Genomic DNA, 18,285 nt, shown 5'->3' with positions numbered 1-18,285 from the left:
GGGTGGGTATTTATAGCTGTACAGGTCTGTGCACTTCAACAACATTTTCAAGATATTTTTTTTTTTTTTTATTCCAAGATTTTTCTTAAATTTAAGGATAAACGAAAGATTCTTTTGCCAGTTCATACCTTTTCTTTCCTTGTCTTCCTTTTACAGGTGCCCAAACTAGATTTAATTTTGAGCTTCCAAGTCACAGATTGCGCTTCACTTCAAAAGTCTCTGCCACTGATATGTCAACCATTCCTCCTTCGGCAAGTCTCAACCTTCCTCCTGTCACTATGTCAGGCAAATATATCATGGAAGAACATGATACTTACTCAGACCAAATTTGGAGCATAGATGAACTACCTGCTAAGCAAGGCTATTATCTACAGGGGAACTACTTACGTTGTGTGGCTGAAGTAGGTGTTGTCATCTTTGATAACTCGTTATTTCCATTCTGTTACATTTCTGTATATGCATCTTCATATTATTTTAATAATCTGCCTACTCCAGAACTCTCAGGTTTACAGGTTGATCCAAATATAGCATTTGTAATTACATGACACTGAAATAAAACTTTCTCAGTCCTTAGTTTGATGAGCAGCCAACATATTAAGCAGTCAAGACCACTATTTTAGAGGATTTTGAATATGTTATTTTGTGCAAATAAATAAGGAAGATATGTTTAGAAACTTTTTTTGGAATGACATTATTTCTCATCAGTGAAGTAGACATAAGTATATTATGCTGATGATTCAAATAAAGTGTAATTTTAAACTGAAAGCTTATGCTAACACATCAGATAATGTCGTATATTTTGCAGAAAGAAATACTGAAAAATTTAAAAGCAATTTTATTGTTTTATAACTGTTTTATTTTTCCATGATCAGACAGCTCCATAGATAGGAGAAGCTATGTATAACCTTAGTAAATGATATAAAATTTTCTGTTCGACACAGAGTGTTCTACTCACAAGTTCTATGTGTGTACCAATTTCCACAGTTGCTTTTCACAGAGACAAGAGTGATACTGCTTAGAAGAAACCTGTCTGGTGGGGGAAAGCGGGGCTTGTCTACTAACTATATTTCTTTATTCAGAAAAATAGTCTAGCATGTTTGTAATTGAGACTTCTGATGTTTGCATCTTTATGGGAGAAGTTTAATTAGGTGCTGCTCTTTGTTCAACCCATTTGAGTTATCTCCTGGCTGAAGAAAGACCTTAGGGTCTTTGAATTTGTTCAGCATGTAAAACAGAAGGGAAGGGCTGCTTAGCAAAGGCAAAAGCCAATTCCAAGTAGCTTTAGGAAATAGCTCTATTTTAATTTTAGTTTAAAAATCTTAATGGCAAATTTAAAAAATCTTAGGCAGACTCCAGTTCCTTAAGAATATTCTTTAAGATTAGATTGAACACATAAGTTTGCCATTGAAGATATCGGTAAACTTGTTAATCTACAGTAACTAGAATAATGCACTTTTAGAGGTTGACACCTCATTTCTGTTTTGTTCTGATAATGATTTACTATCTGTAATTAAGTAGCATTTCGCCTACTTCCATGAACCTTAATCAAGTCCTGCATTTCATCGTCTAAGCTAAACTTAAGCAAGAGAATAAACTTTTAATAGTGTATGTCCTCCAGTTTTCTGATAGGCATTCACAGCAGAAAAATTGCAAGACAAAACTATTTCATGTTCTTGTTTTATGCCAAAACCGATATAATTGGACTTGAAAAGATATGCCTGAAAACTAAAAATGCATTGTTTTGAAAATGTAGGTATGGTAACTGTTTTAAAGTTTTGTTCTAAAATTTTATGTTTCTGCAGGTTGGTTCCTTCGAACATAATCTCACAACTGATCTTTTAAATCATTTAGTATTTGTGCAAAAAGTGTTCATGAAGGAAGTAAATGAAGTCATACAGAAGGTTTCAGGTAAGCAGAATACTTAAAACCAACTTTAAGTAAGATCCTTAAACCTCGTTTGATGGCAACATTACTGAGTTCTCTGGATTGGCTATTTATTTCACAGACACCATCATTTCGCATCTAGCACTCCAAGCAGCAGCAAGAAGCCAGCAGCAGAGCTGGAGTTTGAAGTAATAACAGAGGCTCTGGAAATTTTTGTAGCTCTCAGCAGCAAGATGTTTTATTGGGAAGCAGGATAGTTTGTCATTCTGGGTGCTAGCCTCTGTGTCTATCTGTGACATTACCTTGGCTGGGTTACTTTCTGTATTCACTTTGTTCACCTTTAAAATGCAGATCGTGAGATTGCATTTTGTAAAACAAAATCAGCGTATTCTTTTAAAGGAAAACAGCTGTGTCCAAGGAAAACAGTGTCAATATTGGTATTACTTAGTGTCTCTTGATTCCTAGCTCTTCGATTCTTTGCCGATAATGTGCTTCAGAACTGTATGAGAAAGGCATCTGGCTATTCATTAGATTGTTTTGTGTATCATGCTGTATAGTGCAGAGATCACTGTTTTGTTTCTATCATTTAGGCTGGCTTCTGTTCTCAAAAAATTTTCAGAAGAAAAATAGCATTGTCATTAAAAACCCAATTAGAGAACAGTTGCAAAACCACTCAGTGCTGTCTCTTTTGCAGTATGCAAGAGAAATTGCATACTGAATTGTGCGTTCCTCTGTTTAAGTAGGCAGCCAAATTTACAAAATTTTTTTTTTTTCTTACATAAAAAACTGTCTATCTGACTGAATCACAGTTCGCACAGCATTTAAAGATAGATCTACTCGCTTTCTAGTTCTTACTGTTAGAGTCTTTGCTCAAGGACTGAAAGCAAACCCAAAAGCTGATAACTTGTGCCATGCAATGGTATTTCACTCAGCAAATAAGTTCTATCACTGTATGCACTGGAAAAAACAGCACACAAAGATACTATTTTTTCTGATATGTGACTGCTCTGAGGGGAAATGTAAGGACTGGAAGCTTTGTTTGACACATTAGTTATTGTTTGGTAGTTTTAAAAAGAATACAGGAATATAATTTATGATGGATGAGGAGATGAACAGAAAAATAAGTGAAGAACTCTAGAAGTGGTTTGTTGTTCTTCGGGTCAAAATAAGAATTGGCAGATGGGAATAAACAGTAAATTAATTAGAAAAAGGAAAATCAGTAATTAATAAGAAGTATTGCCTGTCTATTAAGAAATAATAAAAAAGTTTAAAAAAGTAAAATAACCAGGGGAAATAAAGGGAATATGAATCTTATTAATTATGTTTTTAGAGGAAAAAAGATGTATGTTTGAGAGAGAGTTTTGCAGGATGACAAATGTGAATAATTATTCAAAAGCAGGTGAAATTTCAAGTAATTTGATTTTAACCCTTTTTGAGTTATCCTAAAATGCTATTATAGAAATACAGCTAACTTTTAGTGGAAAGATTCATAAATAATTGGAAACACCATGAGGAAAGATAAACTAAAAAGTGGTAACTAAGTGAAAGGAGTGTCTATGTGTGCATCTACACACTCCTTTCATATACCTCTGTGTGTGTGTATATATATATATATATTCATGCATACAAATGTACATAAAAGAAATGTTCAGGTCCAGGTGACATGCCCTCAAGGGAGTTAGAAGATGCAGTGGAGAAAATTGAAAATGTCAGAATCCCTGAAGGATAAGAAGAAACAAATTTTAAACACCCTGATGTTTGTTCCAGGCAAAATATATTAGCATTGAGTAGTAAGAGAACACTTAGGGGAAGAATAAACCTTCAACAGCTGTCATGATTCTATTAGAACAATTTTTATAGAGGAGCATGAAGTGGTAAAACGGGAAACCTATATTAGATTTCTTTTACAGCATTTGTCAGTCTCTAGAGTTCGATCTCTCCTCTGTTTTTATGTGAAGAATTTATTACCATTGCTGGTTCTTTGCTTTTCCAGACTATAAATTTTTATTGCAAGTAGCAGCCTGATGATTTTTGAAATGTGACTGCTACCTTCCATATTGTGGTAATTCAGCAGGAACGCGGTCAGGTGCCAGCAGCCCATAGGTCTGGGTGCTGAATGCAGAACAATGGGGGCGGAAAATAACTTTTGTCCTTCTGGCTTGCAGCAAAGTAATTTTCATGGCTTGAAAATTCCAATTAGTGTAATATACTAAAGTGGTTTTTCTAATTATGGTTTCTGTTGCACTAAAATATTGATTGCATATTATCCTTATATAAAACCTGGGTAAGTACCAATTACTTAAGGTGAAGTTGCACAGATGAAAAGCTAGGTAATGAACAGAGCAGTTCATAATAATTCCATCTGCAAGTTGAGGGCAGCGTTGATTTAAGGACAGCTGGTGTCCGCTTTCAAACTCGTATCACTTTTTGCACTGGTTTATGTAAAGATGCAAATCCAACTTCTAATTTAGTTTCATTCAAGAAAATTATGCTCCCTGAAGTGAGAGAGTAGATGGAGAAATTTTATTGACAAGTAATATCTCCTTTCTTTTTTCTTTTCTAACTGGCAAATGCTTTACAAACTTCATGAAGAAATGTCATTGCAAAAATAGCCTCTAATATGCATGGGGAGAATATATGAAAGATGAGTTAGTTTTCTTGCTCGGAACCCTTAGGCTACCATTGTAGTTTTATATGATCCTAGTTAAGAATATTTGGGGGCAGGGGGGAACAACAAAAAGAGAGGTGCTTATTAAGACTATTTGGAGAAGAAAAACATCCAGATACAAAACGGAGTGATACAAATTTACTGTTGTTGCTTGGCTGTTTCTTTTTAGTCCATGATTTAACTGCCTATTCTTACCACCAAATAACTGTAATTAGAAGAACTGGTATATATGGAGAGAATGAATGGCTTAGCCTTTCCCAGCAGCAAGCCCTTCCTATCAACTAAAATTGAATATAGATCAAATCTCAAGGAGAACCTTCAGGTTAGAGCCTGTGGGAATATGTAACTTGGGATGTAATGTGCCAGGATGAGGAAGTAAATGCAAAAACAAAATAACGGCAGAATACTCTTTCCTCCTGTAATTGAAAAATACTGATATGATTTCAATTCCTCTTTTCATGCAATTTGCACAGTATTCAGTCAAGTGTTTAATTTTTATTGTCAGATGATTAGGAGATGTATTGGTGCAGGAGACAAAGAATATCTTTTTGAAAACTAGGTGTTACTCCTTACAGGCTCTGAGCCTTCCTGTGGAAGGTTTCCCAGGAGGGAGGAACATGACTCTCTGCCTCGATTCTTAGTAGAGAGCTATTAACTATAGGTAACAAGCTGAACCTGCACTGATGTCTTCCATCTTCAACCTATATCTATTTTTATAAATCTTCAAATAGTCACTGAGGCTTAATTCACTGTCACCTTTTTTATAGCTATTTGTTTTAAAATGTTTTCTTTGTTAACACTCTGTGTGTATTTAATGTGTACAGGAGGGGAGCAGCCAATACCTCTTTGGAATGAACATGATGGCACAACTGATGGAGAAAAACCAAAAATTCTTCTTTACTCATTGAGCCTACAGTTTAAGGTAATCTTAAGATGACAGAACAGTGGTCCTAGATGCTATTAATGGCTTTTGGGTTTTTACCTCAAAGCTTATTGAATCAGGAATACTCTGCATGCAGAAAAAGACCTTGAGTTTGGTTCCTGTAATCTTTTAAAATAGCTTAGTGGCATTGCATTGTGAAAAATGATTATGTCCTCTTTTTTTGCTGCACAGTGAAAAGGGGGTTTTGTTGTTTTGTTTGTTGTTTGTTTGTTTTTTTTTTTCCCCCCCTTCTCTTTATGTCTCTGAACCAGATCCTAATAACCTTGTACCTTCCTTATTCATCAGGGAATTCAAGTGACAGCTACAACTCCCTCAATGCGAGCTGTGAGATTTGAAACTGGATTGATAGAACTTGAACTCTCAAACAGACTGCAAACCAAAGCAATGCCTGGAAGTAGCAGCTACCTCAAACTGTTTGGGAAATGCCAGGTGGATTTAAATCTGGCACTAGGACAGATTGTTAAACATCAGGTTAGTGCTCAACATCTTTGCATGTGGTGTTCTTAATAGTGTGCGATTTAAAAAAATACATAACCAAGCCAAGAGGCTGTCTTACACTACTGTGGGGTTTTTTTGGTGGGTTTTTTTTGTTGTTTTTTTTTGGTTTTTTGTTTTTTTTTTTTTTCTTTTCTGATCTGGCTGTGGAGTGGGTGTAAAGTGTAGGGGGGCTGGCGAGGGTGTTGATTTTCTGTTTGAGTTTGGTTGGTTGGTTTTTCAGCTTGTTTTTTTGTTTTTTTTTTTTTTTGTTTTTTTTAATAAAAGTTTAAGCATTCTGCAGCACACAGGTGTGGAAATTTACTTCCTGAATATGCTCTCATATTTTGTTAAATCATCATTCATAATAAATTTTCTCACTTGAGTCAAGAAGGGACTGAAGATGACTTTTCAGAAGAATTAGCCTTCATTATGAAGGCCAGTGTACATGCATAAAAGATGGAGTCAAGTATGGGTTCCCCCTGCTCTGCCCCATGCTATTAATATCTTAGAACTTACTAGCCCTTTGCAAGAGTAATGGCCTTGCTACTGAGTCAAAATCAAAATTTTTGTTGATATTGCTATTATTTTTAGGGTACATGAATGAAATAATAAGATCAGACAAGATCCAAACTCGACTAGACCTACATTTTGACCTAGTTTGTCTGTCTTAGTTTGACAGTTGTATCTCTTATATTCTTAAACCCACTGTTACCTGGGATCACTAATTCTATGATACGAAAATATTTTGTGATAGAAACAAACAAATACAAATCTTAGAACCTATAAATATACTGTCACAATAGAGGATCTGGATATATAAATAGTTATTTTAGTTAACATTTTATGATAAATAAGGAAAATAACACTGTGATCAGAATTTAATATAAGAAAACAGAATATCCCCAAAGGAACTTTGGCTAGAAGAGAAAAAGGGGAAAGGAGACGTCTTTACTTCTTGTTGTAATATTACATTTTGTCAAATGCAGTAATTTGACTATTTTTCCCCCATCCCTGAACTCCTCCCTGCTGCAAACCCCTCTGCCTTCCCATTTTTTTTGAACATTTTAAGGTTTATGAAGAAGCTGGATCAGACTTTCATCAAGTTGCCTATTTCAAGACAAGAATTGGATTAAGAAATGCTCTCCGAGAAGAAATCAGTGGCTCATCAGATAGAGAAGCTGTGCTCATTACTTTGAACAGACCAATTGTTTTTGCTCAGCCTGTGGCCTTTGATAGAGGTATTGAAGAGACAATTGTTACAAATTTGTCTTCATACTGAGGAAGCTGTGTATTTTTTTTCAGAAAGGCTTGATTATTCAAGATTTAGTATATTTCATGTTAAATCAAAATGTTAGGTAGCTGAGAAATTTAGGATATCTACTGCATTCCAGCAGGTTAATAATTCCTAACGCCAAAAATTCCATTTGCTGAGGTGATTAGTTTTCAGATGGTTTGGAAGAAGTTGCTTTTGTAAGTCTTCACAAATGAGTAATGCTGAGAACAGCATCGCTTTCTGTATTTTAATGTGTTGACTTCGACGCTAAACGATTGGCTTTGTCCATCTTGTCCTTTGCAGTATGAGCCTCTTCGCTACATCCTGAATATGTGTGTGTGTCCATTGTTGTACATCCACTGTCTTAAAGTAATGGAGAAACCATAATAATGAAAAAAAAAAAAAAAGAACTTTATTTAGTGAATGTGCTTTTTTTTTTTTTTTAATGTGTTGATTTCAATAAAGCATTTCTGGTTTCTTCATAAAGCTGTGCTATTTTGGCTGAACTACAAGGCTGCATATGACAACTGGAATGAACAGAGAATGGCTTTACATAAAGATATTCATATGGCCACAAAAGAAGTAGTTGATATGCTGCCTGGAATCCAACAAACGTCTGCCCAGGCTTTTGGGACCCTCTTTCTTCAGCTGACTGTCAATGACTTAGGAATTTGCCTGCCCATCACAAACACACCTCAGGTAATCAAAATGTCTGAAGCAACATGACTCTTAGTATTCTATTGAAATTTCCATTTGTATGTGGTACATGGCTTTTATGTCCATAAATGTAATTTTTTCATCACACCAACGCAAAAGTCATTGGATGCTGATAACTGCACTAATGACATTGCTTGTAATAGAAATGGTTTTCTCACTTATAGAAGAGCTAGGTTATGCATGTTTCAATTGGTGTGCATGTTTTGGGGGAACGTAATGCATTCTTGTTTGCACCACGTATGAGCTCAGCACTTCGGAAGGTCCTTGGAAATGTTTCAGGTGGAACATATTTTCTTGAAAGCTTCCATCACAAATTCCACTTAATCCTTTATTTTTCATATGATTATAGATAGAAAAAGAAAACCTGTGAAAACTGTTGGCTTTAATGTGATGTTCTGACTCGTTTGTTTGTTTAATTAAAACAAGGAATGAGAGTATGAATAACTATTTAAAATATATAGATACAGATACATGTTTTTCAGAGTCACTTTTATTTAGGAGCTCAGGCTGGGTTAAAAAAAGATACTTAAAATGCAGTCATTGACAAAGTATATAATTGTAGTACAGGGTAAGTCTAATACATTACACAGGATGATGTATTTTTTAATGTGCAGTTAACTAGTTTCTGTATTAAAGTAACGCCTACACAGTGCATTGTGCAGTGTGTTAATGCAACTTGTTCTGTCAGGGAACGTGCACTGCATTATATTTCTAGAAAACCTTTGAGTCTTAAGTTTAATGATGAATGGCTCAGTAATGCCTTCCCAGGGTAATGCTTTGTGGCCATGCAGCTCCTCCTTCACTGGCTGTGCAGTTTGCTGAGTTTCCTGACAACCAATGCAGCACGATCCAACACATTCCCCAGTTTGACATTTAGCTCTGCGTATTGAGTCTTTCTCCAGGTAGACAGGGAAGTACCTAAATCAGTGGACCTAGCTTTCTTGAAAATCTCTGTGCTTATTCTCAGTTAAGAAACCATTCTGTGCAGACCTGTATTCCCTCTGTTCTTCCTTTCTTAGAAATGACTGCAATTATGCCCGTCTCTTCATGTATAAGGTGAAGGTGTGATCAGCACATCTTAAGTATAAAATTGAAAATATTACATTGCCAGTTGACAGCAGTTTAAAAAATATACAAAGCGGTGGAGTATTATTAGGATAGATAATGTTAGATGGCTTTGAGTGAAAACCTTGGATTCAGAGACTGTTCCTATGTTGAACTGGGAGTATTCTTAATGGGGAATAATTCCAGAACAGGAATGAATCATTTTAACAATGTAGAAGGAAATAGTCATAATACGTAGAAATGTAAAGGAGTAATGAGGCCAATAACCTAGAAATCATAATGACATAACATTTTGATTGTGAATCTTCTATCTGGCAGCTATGGACAAAGCCGATGGCATTTTATGCTCTTATGTGTTACAAATTATAGTAAATTATGAAAAATACATTCTGGCTTATGAAGTCTTAAGCTGTATATAGAATAGCATGTTTACAGTATTTATGCTGGATCGAAAGAAGTCTAGCTTTATAAAAGGGAATATGTGGGCTTTTTTGCAGGTAAACAGAATTATAGACATTCATATACAAAGGGCTGGAAAATAATCAGTCTGTGTATTTAAGACTCTGCATAATTGTAGCTAATAAAATAAGCACGAAAAATCACATAAAAAATAAAGCTACTTTTCGTTGTTGTTCAATCAACTCGTGCAACCCTTCTTGGAGAAAAGAATCAATCCTCGGCTTGTGTTCTGTGGTCATGGGGCCATATGGTTCATAGCCCTTGATCATCTAGTCCTTGATCAAACATGGATTTTTTTTTTTCCTTTTCCAGATGAACTTGAGTCGCAGTGCCCCAACATATTTACAATGTAGGTGTTGCATTTAGAAAACAACAATGCAAGACATTGTATGGACAGATGTGATGCTTTTGAAACTTTCTGCAGAGAAGGAAAAATAGAAGGAGATACGAGAAGGGGATAAGTTTTCTAATAGGGAAAGATAAACAGCATTTAACATATGTACAATATCGCTTTGACAATGCAATAACCAGTAAATACTCTCTGTGATTTTGTTTTCCAGTCTAACCACACTGCAGATCTTGACACTGGTTCTGCTTTAGTCCTGACTATTGAAAGCACGTTAATCACGGCCTGCTCCTCAGAGTCTTTAGTTAGCAAAGGTCATTTTAAAAACTTCTGTATCCGCTTTGCTGATGGCTTTGAGACAAGTTGGGACGACTGGAAACCAGAAATAAGAGGAGATCTAGTCATGAATGCATGTAAGTGGGTGTGATTTCATACTGGACAATAGTGTTGCAGAGAGAAATCCACTTTTACCCTTTCCCGTGACTTTTAAAACTGCTGAACTTTCCCCAGAAAGATAAAGAAAAGACTCTGGCCTTGTGAAAGCAAAATAATATGGATCTAAAAGGTTGTATTCCTTTTGTTGTTTTCCTTATTAATAACTTTGTTGCTATATGTCTCATTGTAAGCATTTAAGTTCTGTCTGAGAGATGTTGGAAGAGTTGAATGCATTGCTTTTATATAATTTCATAAGATCCCAGTAAGTTTTTAATAGTTTAGTAGAGATTATTTTCATTTATATATATGTCTTTCATTATGGTGAAGATTCTAGAATTTATATGGAGTTTTAAGTTAATATAAACTTGGATGTTACCAAGTAGATTCACTTTACTAAATAAGAGAAGTTGTTAAATGGGAATTACAACTAAACCTCCTATCCATCACCACTTACGCTTTAATAGTGGAGGGCAAGGGACTGAGGTGGAACTTGGAAGGGCTAGTCTAAAGCAACTTTGACTGTCTGCCTAATCAGTGTATGTGCTTCATATGCTTCATATAGGTGTTGTGCCAGATGGTACGTATGAAGTATGTTCTAGGACAACGGGACAGGCTGCAGCAGGTAATACACTTTTTTAGTAAATCAAGTCCTATATAAATAAAGCATTCATAAAAAATGAAATTTAAACCCTTTAACGGTGTTGTAATTTAATTGGTGGTTTGGTTTTTGTTTTGCTTAGTATCTTGTTTTCCTGGTAAAACTCCTCAATGTTTTTATCTGCTCTATCTTTTCAAGCTATTCCAGGTTTTGAGTTACATCAGCAACACTGGTTTTAGATTTTTACCTGCAGGAAAACACACAGTGTATATGTGTTTGTTCCTTGGCTGGAGAATAGTCCTTTGTAAAAGCAATGTTGTCCTACTGCTTCCTATCCTAGAGACTGCTAAATCTTCCAGTCCTTCTAATGCTGAGACTTTGCATCCTGAGCTCCCATTCCTCCCTCACTCTTCCAGAGACAGCTTCTGTTTTTCCCAAACTCCCTCTCTTCCCAGTCTCTCCTACTCAGTTGTTTGGACATTCTCCAGAGGCCTCAAAAATACCTGGCAATCTCTGTCTTGGTCATCATACCTGCTGCTTGCTGCTTCTTATCTCTTTGCCCAAGTGTTGGATCTACAGTGTCTCCTGTCCCTGTAGTTTTGCTCATTGTCCCCGCTTGCTTTTTTGTGCTGAGGAGACATAAAAATGAAACACATGCTGCAATTATTAAAAATTTACCTCACGTGGAATTGTGAATGGCGAAAACCAGGATGAATCCATTTAGAAGGAAAAAGTAAGAAGTATCTTGCGTAGTTCTGCTTAAAACAAGTTCTGTATTTTGATGCTGAAAGGTGGCGCTCATTAGAAAAATCCTGAGAAGACAGGGTACTCAGCAGGCACATTACACATATATTATAATGTCTTCCAGCACCGTTATTTGAGACTTGAAACTGTAAATACGTCAGCGTTTTTACATGCAGACAGACATCTTTTAGGTTTCTTGCTGTTAGAAATCCTGTTCTGGAAGAGTATACTTGGCTGCAATTGTAAGAGCTGAAGTTTGAGATGCTCTCTCCTGGTCATCAGCTTGACTGAAGGGAATGTATTTTCATTAGGTTTGTCTGTGTACATCACTTGTTAAAGAAATACTGACTTCGTAGCTGTGAAGTACTTCCAGCAAGCATTTCAGTTGTAGAATATGTTTTCCTCAGAGTGGGCAGAAAAGACAGTTCTTTGTAACTGGTAAACACTGTCTTGGCTAACTAATACATAACTTAATATGGGGGATTTTTTAAAAGAGAAAAAACTGGTTAAACTTTTTCTTTTTTTAAATACAGAAAGTAGTAGTGCTGGAACCTGGACACTGAATGTGTTATGGAAGATGTGTGGTATTGATGTCCACATGGATCCAAACATTGGGAAAAGATTGAATGCTTTAGGCAACACCCTCACAACGTTGACAGGAGAAGAAGATATTGATGATATTGCTGACCTCAACTCTGTAAACATAGCTGACCTTTCAGATGAGGATGAAGTTGACACTATGTCTCCCACTGTACATGCAGTAAGTGAATCAACCAAAATAAGTGCTACTAATTGGAAAAGGCGTGACAAAATCTTCGGTCAAATGGAAGGATCATAGTCTTGAGTTGAGTCCAGCATGCTACTCCTTATAGTTCATATAACTCTTGTTGCAAATTAAAAAAGTTTGTGTGTTAGTTTTCTAACTCCACATTTCAAAGACAAGAAATCACAGATTATATTTCTGCTGGGGTTATGTGGAGACACAGTACCTCACTTCAGGTACCTGAATTGAAAAAACTGTGGCTGTTGATAGGTTTTCTTAACAAGAAAGTAAGTTACTAACATAAGCAAATTAGAAAAAATTCTTTTTCGTTATTTCTACCCAACATGCTGCTGACCTTGCTTTTTTGTTTCACATAAAAACATTTTAACGGATGTTCTTTAATAGCTATCTTAAATAGCCAACAGTGAAAACGTTATCCCAGAACACTAATGTGCCTGTTTGTTGTTTAGAAATCAGGTGGAGGTTCATTATATGGAGATGCACGCAAGCTAACATTTGGGCAGCGGATTGTAAATCACCTGCTGGGTTTGAGCCCCCCAAACCATCGATACTCTGTTCCTGTAGAATATCTATTGGGGTCAGCGAAGTGTGATTCTCTTCAGTCTAGCAGATCACATATGAAAGCAGGCAGATCCTGCTCATGGGGACATGTATGTAGTAGTTACAGTGTGTCTAACTGAATGATGGGGTTTGGATCACTGGAAAAAATCAGCTGCCTTTTGAGATGAAACTGATTCTTTTGCATGCACTAGTCCAAATTTTAAGCTGTGAAATTCACTTTACCTATTGTTAAATCGCGCTAATGTCCAATTTTTTATGAGGGCATTAATTAAATGTTTATTTTAAATAGGAGATTGTTGATCACCGACGGCAGGGAGCTTCTAGTATCCAAACTGGAGAACAGCGAGGAAGAAAATTTGTGAAACGCTTAGTCGATATTAGAGAACTCAATGAGCAAGCTAAAGTTATTGATGACTTAAAGTAAGTTGGGTTTTGCTTTAACTCACACAAAGTTTGGGAGTAACAAACTGCAGCTGACTTTTTTTCTGTTCTTATCACATATCTTGTGGCATTGTGATGGTCAAGTGGGAATTGTTGTCTTTATTTAAAAATAAAAAACTGTCCTTTTGGATTCCATAAGAAAAAACTATATATGCAAGTACTCTCTCAAATTTCTCAGGTTCTTCCCCAAGTGTCAAGTTAGTCTATATTCTTTCTGGTTCTGCATTACAATGGCTGATTATAATCAATTTCCTATTGTCTTGTTCACTGGAAGAAGAAGAAGAAAAATATTCAAATCGACTATTTTTGCATCTTGTAGGTAAAATTATATCTCCTATGCTGTACTTGAGAAAACCCTGAAGAAAGAATCATTTCAAATTTCATAAATTTCATCTGAACTGCTTTTGTGAATTTTATTAATAATCTTTTGCAGTCATGGTTTGTTGGGCTTGCCTTTTTTTCCCTTCCCTAAGACAGACTTACTATAAATGGATCTGTCTGGGATGGGAATACAGAGCTTTGGTAATTATGTGTTAAATAATGAAGAGGAGACACGTTTTACTGCTTGTACTTGGAATAAAATTGCTGTCACCATTCAGGGGGCAATTGTGTCTGAACTTTGGATTTTAGTTGGAATGTTTCTTCTAATAGGAGTTCAAGAATCAAAATTTTGTTTTGTGCCTGCCTTTTCTCAGTTTATGAATGCTTCAGTAAATTGCGATTCTTTCAAAATAGCAGTTGCTTTACAGAGTTTTTAAAAATTATTTAGTGGTCTGTTTTTTTCTGCAGAAGGTAATCTGCTACAGAAGGCTTTCCTTTGTGTGACAGGGCTTTGGACTGTTACAGATTTGTCCATTATGTTTGTTTTTAATTAAAGATCCGTCACGTGATTGAAAGTGTATAGGATGTCCTTAATCTAGTTGTTACAACTAGGTCTCTTTGAAAAAAGAGAGTTGCTGCATAGCCATTCTTATTCTTCACTTTAGCATCATGGTAGCACTGTTGTTTGGGGGTCTCCTTGCATGCTAGTTTGTTCTACATCCTCTGTCTGCTCTGCTAAGGCACTTGGAGACAGAAACCTTAAAATCAAAGAGTCCACTTAAGGACAAAATATTATACCTGACAAAAAGTTGTACCATGGAACAAGAATAAATCTTCTGCAGCTATGTTGGGTACTGGTCATAAGTAACTACTGAAAAAAATGAGAAAATGGGATAATTCCCAGGGAAAGCAGACCATGATTGCAACACAGATTTTGAAATGGTGAAAATAATGTCACCTATCTGTAAGATAACTCAACCATAATTTATCCCCAGAAAATTAGGTGCAAGTGAAGGAACTATAAATCAAGAAATTCAGCGCTATCAGCAACTGGAGTCGGTGGCTGTGAATGATATCCGCCGAGACGTTCGTAAAAAGCTACGTAGATCCAGTATGAGGGTGAGCACTGTTAAGTTACTTTAAAAAATGATAGCACTTGCATTGCATATTTCTTTTCTGCATGTTGATTAAAGCAAAGAAAATGTTAGTAATGGAAAAGGAAGGTTAAGAATATCAAATAGTTTGGCAACCCCTTTACCTTTAGGAGAGGGTGGGGAAAGGTTTTTCTCCCTTGTAAAATGGTGATAAGAAAACTGAAATTTCACAGATGCTATAATGCAAATGGGTTTATTTGCACACTCACAAGAAATTGTCAAAAATGCATATTTGAAGATGTCATTTCCTCCTCTTAGCAGATTTTTAAATGATTCCTTATTGCACTGATGAATGCAGACACAGAGGCAAGCATGTTAACTGCCTGAGCAAATGACAGATACCTATTATATTCCACCTGGGAGGTGTGCTTCCTATAAGTGTTTCATATTTATAAATATTTGTGGAGTTAGGTAATGTAAAAATAAAAACCAGCTACTAAGGACAGAGGCTAGAATAAACTGGACAAAAAAAACCAAGCAGTGTTGCTGGTAATCCACAAACATATGTCTCTGTTGTCCGAGACCTGATAACAAACCTGGCAAAACATCATTTTCAGCGTGTCCTAGTGCATGAACTCCAAGTATGATGCTTCGTTAATAAGATCTTTCAAATAGTGATCTGTTTGCAGCTCTTTCTCAGGTGTTATCATTTTAGCTCATGTTCTTCTGTTACTGTAGTGGTAGCTAGGAAGGATGTCTAAGGGGTCAGGTTATTAGCTTTGGGCATGCTTTTCTCCTGGCAACAGGACACTACCAATTCCAGCAAGTGTGAAAAGTGAACAAGCATCCAGAGGCAAGATGAAGATGCTGGCAAATGCTGATAATGAGATGCATTTTAACTATTATGGAACAAAAAAATCTTTTTACTTTACCGGCACATCTGTGTAAAACAGTATTTTAGCTTGCCGGTGTTTTTCTGTGTTGCATTTAAATATTAATTTTGGTTTAGGCTGCCTCCTTGAAAGACAAATGGGGTCTCAGCTACAAACCCAGCTATAGCCGATCTAAGAGTATTTCAGCATCAGGAAGACCACCTCTGAAGAGAATGGACAGAACAAGGTAAGCTTCCTGGAATTTGAGATCTGTGATAGCAACAACAGGATATGGAACAGAGGAAACATTGGACTTTGGCCCTAAGAGTCCTTTTACCATAGGCAGCAGCTAGATGTGGTGGAACTGGATAGGAGGAGGTCATTTTGGAAGACAGGCATGTTCTAAAAAGCACCTTTTCACCTTTTTTGTCAAAAAAGAATTTTCAAAGACTTAGTAGTATGTCAGATGAGAAGTTTCCACTTCTACAACAACTTAGGGTTTTTTACAGAATCCTGCTTTCAAAACATACTGAAGAAACATATCTAAGGAAAAATGGCATAGTGTAATCATTTTGATTTCTACACTTTATTTGCCTTAAAAAGGTTGTTGTAATGAGAAGAAAGGGAGATTTTTTTTTTTTGTGAATGATAAATTTCTTTTAATCTCTTCACTAGTATAACATGCATTGGTTTTGTTTCATCATTTTATGGCTGCTGAGCAAACTGTAGTTGTATAATGATGCCTGTTTGCTTTGGTTTTAAAATACATGTGTTTGAGTATTGCTCCTGTAGATCCAGCTGAAGCACTCAAAGGTTGGAATTTAAAATATGCTGCATTATTATGTATTAAATATAAAAGACTTGAAAATTAAAAAGGTGGAGAGGAGTATTAGAATTCTTTGGACTTTTTTCTATGAGAATAGAAATTCTTAATAGAAATTTGCTTCAGATTTGAATACTTCTGTAGGAGTGAATGGAAATTTATAAATCATCTAGATGTGAAAATATCAGACAGCAGATATTACAGCATAAAACCAGCTTTATAAGTACTCTAAAGTGAATTTTTGAAGGTGCCCTTGAAAAGGAAACTGTCTTCTGAACTAATTAGCATTCTTGATAATTAAAGCAGAGCAAGTGTTGAAGACATCAATGTTCTAGTTCAAGATCTGTCAGGTGAAAACAACTTTCATTTTACCTTTTCACAAGGTTATCTGAAGAGAACCAGAAACTGTATGGAAAAGATAATGAGGCTTTTCTGTTGCTCTATAAGAAACACAAAGCTCTGAAAAACTTAATGAGTACTTTGGTTGTGAATGAAAAGTAATATGCATATACTATAAGGCCAAATAAGTCATTTCAGTTGCATCAGAGAATACATCATCTGCCAACTTGCTTTATGTACTATGTGGTAGATCATGAATATCTTATTTTTCTACACTTTCTGCATGTTGGCTCAGGACTGAAAAACTTGCATAAAGAAATAAGCAGAGATTGGCTAGCGATAGACTATTGGCCAAGTAATGTGTAGCTTCCTTCTCTTTCCTTCTCCCCCTCCGTTTCCTTTTTCACGTACCCTAAGGGCTTCAATTATGATTTTATACTTTCTTCCATAACAAAATCATAAGTACTGACTGTACTTCTTTATTGCCTTATATTTGTGTAGTTAAACGTTTGCATGAATATAAAAGCCTGTAGTAAAACTCAACAAACTGTTGTGTTTTGGTTTTGCTTATAGCTCTCGACTAGGAGACAGTGAAGACCTCCCAGATATCCGTGTAGATGCTGCATCTCCTGGGCCGAGAGTAACTTTCAACATACAGGATTCTGTAAGAATTACTTTATATGCAATATAATTATATTTCCTCTGCCATTTGGTCACAAGTTTGCAAGCTAGGGATACCTAGGCAGACCTGAATTGCTTGTATGTTTTAGTGTGTCTGTTTCTGTTAGTGTGTGCCTCAAGTTATGGATGTGGTTTTGGAAGATAGATTTGTTTCGGTAGAACACAGATGTGTTTTGGAAATGGTATTTATTTTATTTTTTTTTAGGCTGGCACAGTAGTAATACAATTGCTTTGGAATTTTTATCAGAAGTGGGCAAAAAAAAATCTAGTATTTTTTGTGTTTGAATATATTTAGAGTTTTGGAAATGGGTGTTAGTCAGTTTGCTGTAGCCCTGCAGGTAATATACTTCTGACTTGGCAGTGCTAGGTTAACGGTTGGACTTGATGACCTTAAAGGTCTTTTCCAACCTAAACAATCCTATGATTCTATGTGTTTGAAATGGATTGTTGAATCTTTGGTTTTGTTTGTTGCTATGTATTCTCATTTTTAAAATGTTCCTGTTATGTTGTTTTTGCATGGCTGAGATTATTGTAATTGTTTTAATTTATATATTTTTTTCACTTCTAATTAAGTTGAATAAAACAGCTTTGGGGATTGCGCAACAATCCAGCTGTCCAGGGGAAGGGTATTTTCAGGTATTTCTGAGAAGAAACAAGTATTCTTTGCCAGAGAACTAATTTATCTTACAGGGAGCTGCTTTTCAATGTTTCATCTCTTCTTCTGCACTGAGCTAAACAGAATGTATATCAAATTTGAAAA

At 35.8% G+C, this 18,285-nt stretch overlaps 1 protein-coding gene across 14 annotated transcripts in view; it reads left to right on the top strand.

The window, feature by feature from the left end:
• Positions 1–18,285, top strand: part of BLTP1 (bridge-like lipid transfer protein family member 1) — a 125,301-nt gene that overhangs the window by 83,590 nt on the left and 23,426 nt on the right. For 10 of the 14 annotated variants that reach the window (XR_015699502.1, XR_015699503.1, XM_087735664.1 and 7 more), the window contains 15 exons: positions 157–401; positions 1,803–1,908; positions 5,377–5,474; positions 5,781–5,966; positions 7,042–7,210; positions 7,733–7,944; positions 10,047–10,245; positions 10,830–10,889; positions 12,143–12,369; positions 12,843–13,043; positions 13,244–13,374; positions 14,712–14,835; positions 15,820–15,929; positions 17,418–17,508; positions 18,099–18,161. Coding sequence is in view for 12 of the 14 variants with exons in the window: in XM_087735664.1 (XP_087591790.1) it covers positions 157–401; positions 1,803–1,908; positions 5,377–5,474; positions 5,781–5,966; positions 7,042–7,210; positions 7,733–7,944; positions 10,047–10,245; positions 10,830–10,889; positions 12,143–12,369; positions 12,843–13,043; positions 13,244–13,374; positions 14,712–14,835; positions 15,820–15,929; positions 17,418–17,508; positions 18,099–18,161 (2,222 nt within the window). In the remaining 2 variants the exon portion in view is untranslated. The remainder of the gene's footprint in view (positions 1–156; positions 402–1,802; positions 1,909–5,376; positions 5,475–5,780; positions 5,967–7,041; positions 7,211–7,732; positions 7,945–10,046; positions 10,246–10,829; positions 10,890–12,142; positions 12,370–12,842; positions 13,044–13,243; positions 13,375–14,711; positions 14,836–15,819; positions 15,930–17,417; positions 17,509–18,098; positions 18,162–18,285) is intronic. The other 4 variants (XM_087735671.1, XM_087735666.1, XM_087735670.1 and 1 more) reach the window with 3 other exon arrangements.

Source organism: Nipponia nippon, unplaced genomic scaffold (assembly GCF_047370975.1).
Source record: "Nipponia nippon isolate SJK-2023a ecotype South Korea unplaced genomic scaffold, ASM4737097v1 scaffold_6, whole genome shotgun sequence".
Lineage (NCBI taxonomy): Eukaryota > Metazoa > Chordata > Aves > Pelecaniformes > Threskiornithidae > Nipponia > Nipponia nippon.
Note: the sequence above shows the minus strand (reverse complement) of the source record. Positions and strands in the feature narration are given on the sequence as shown.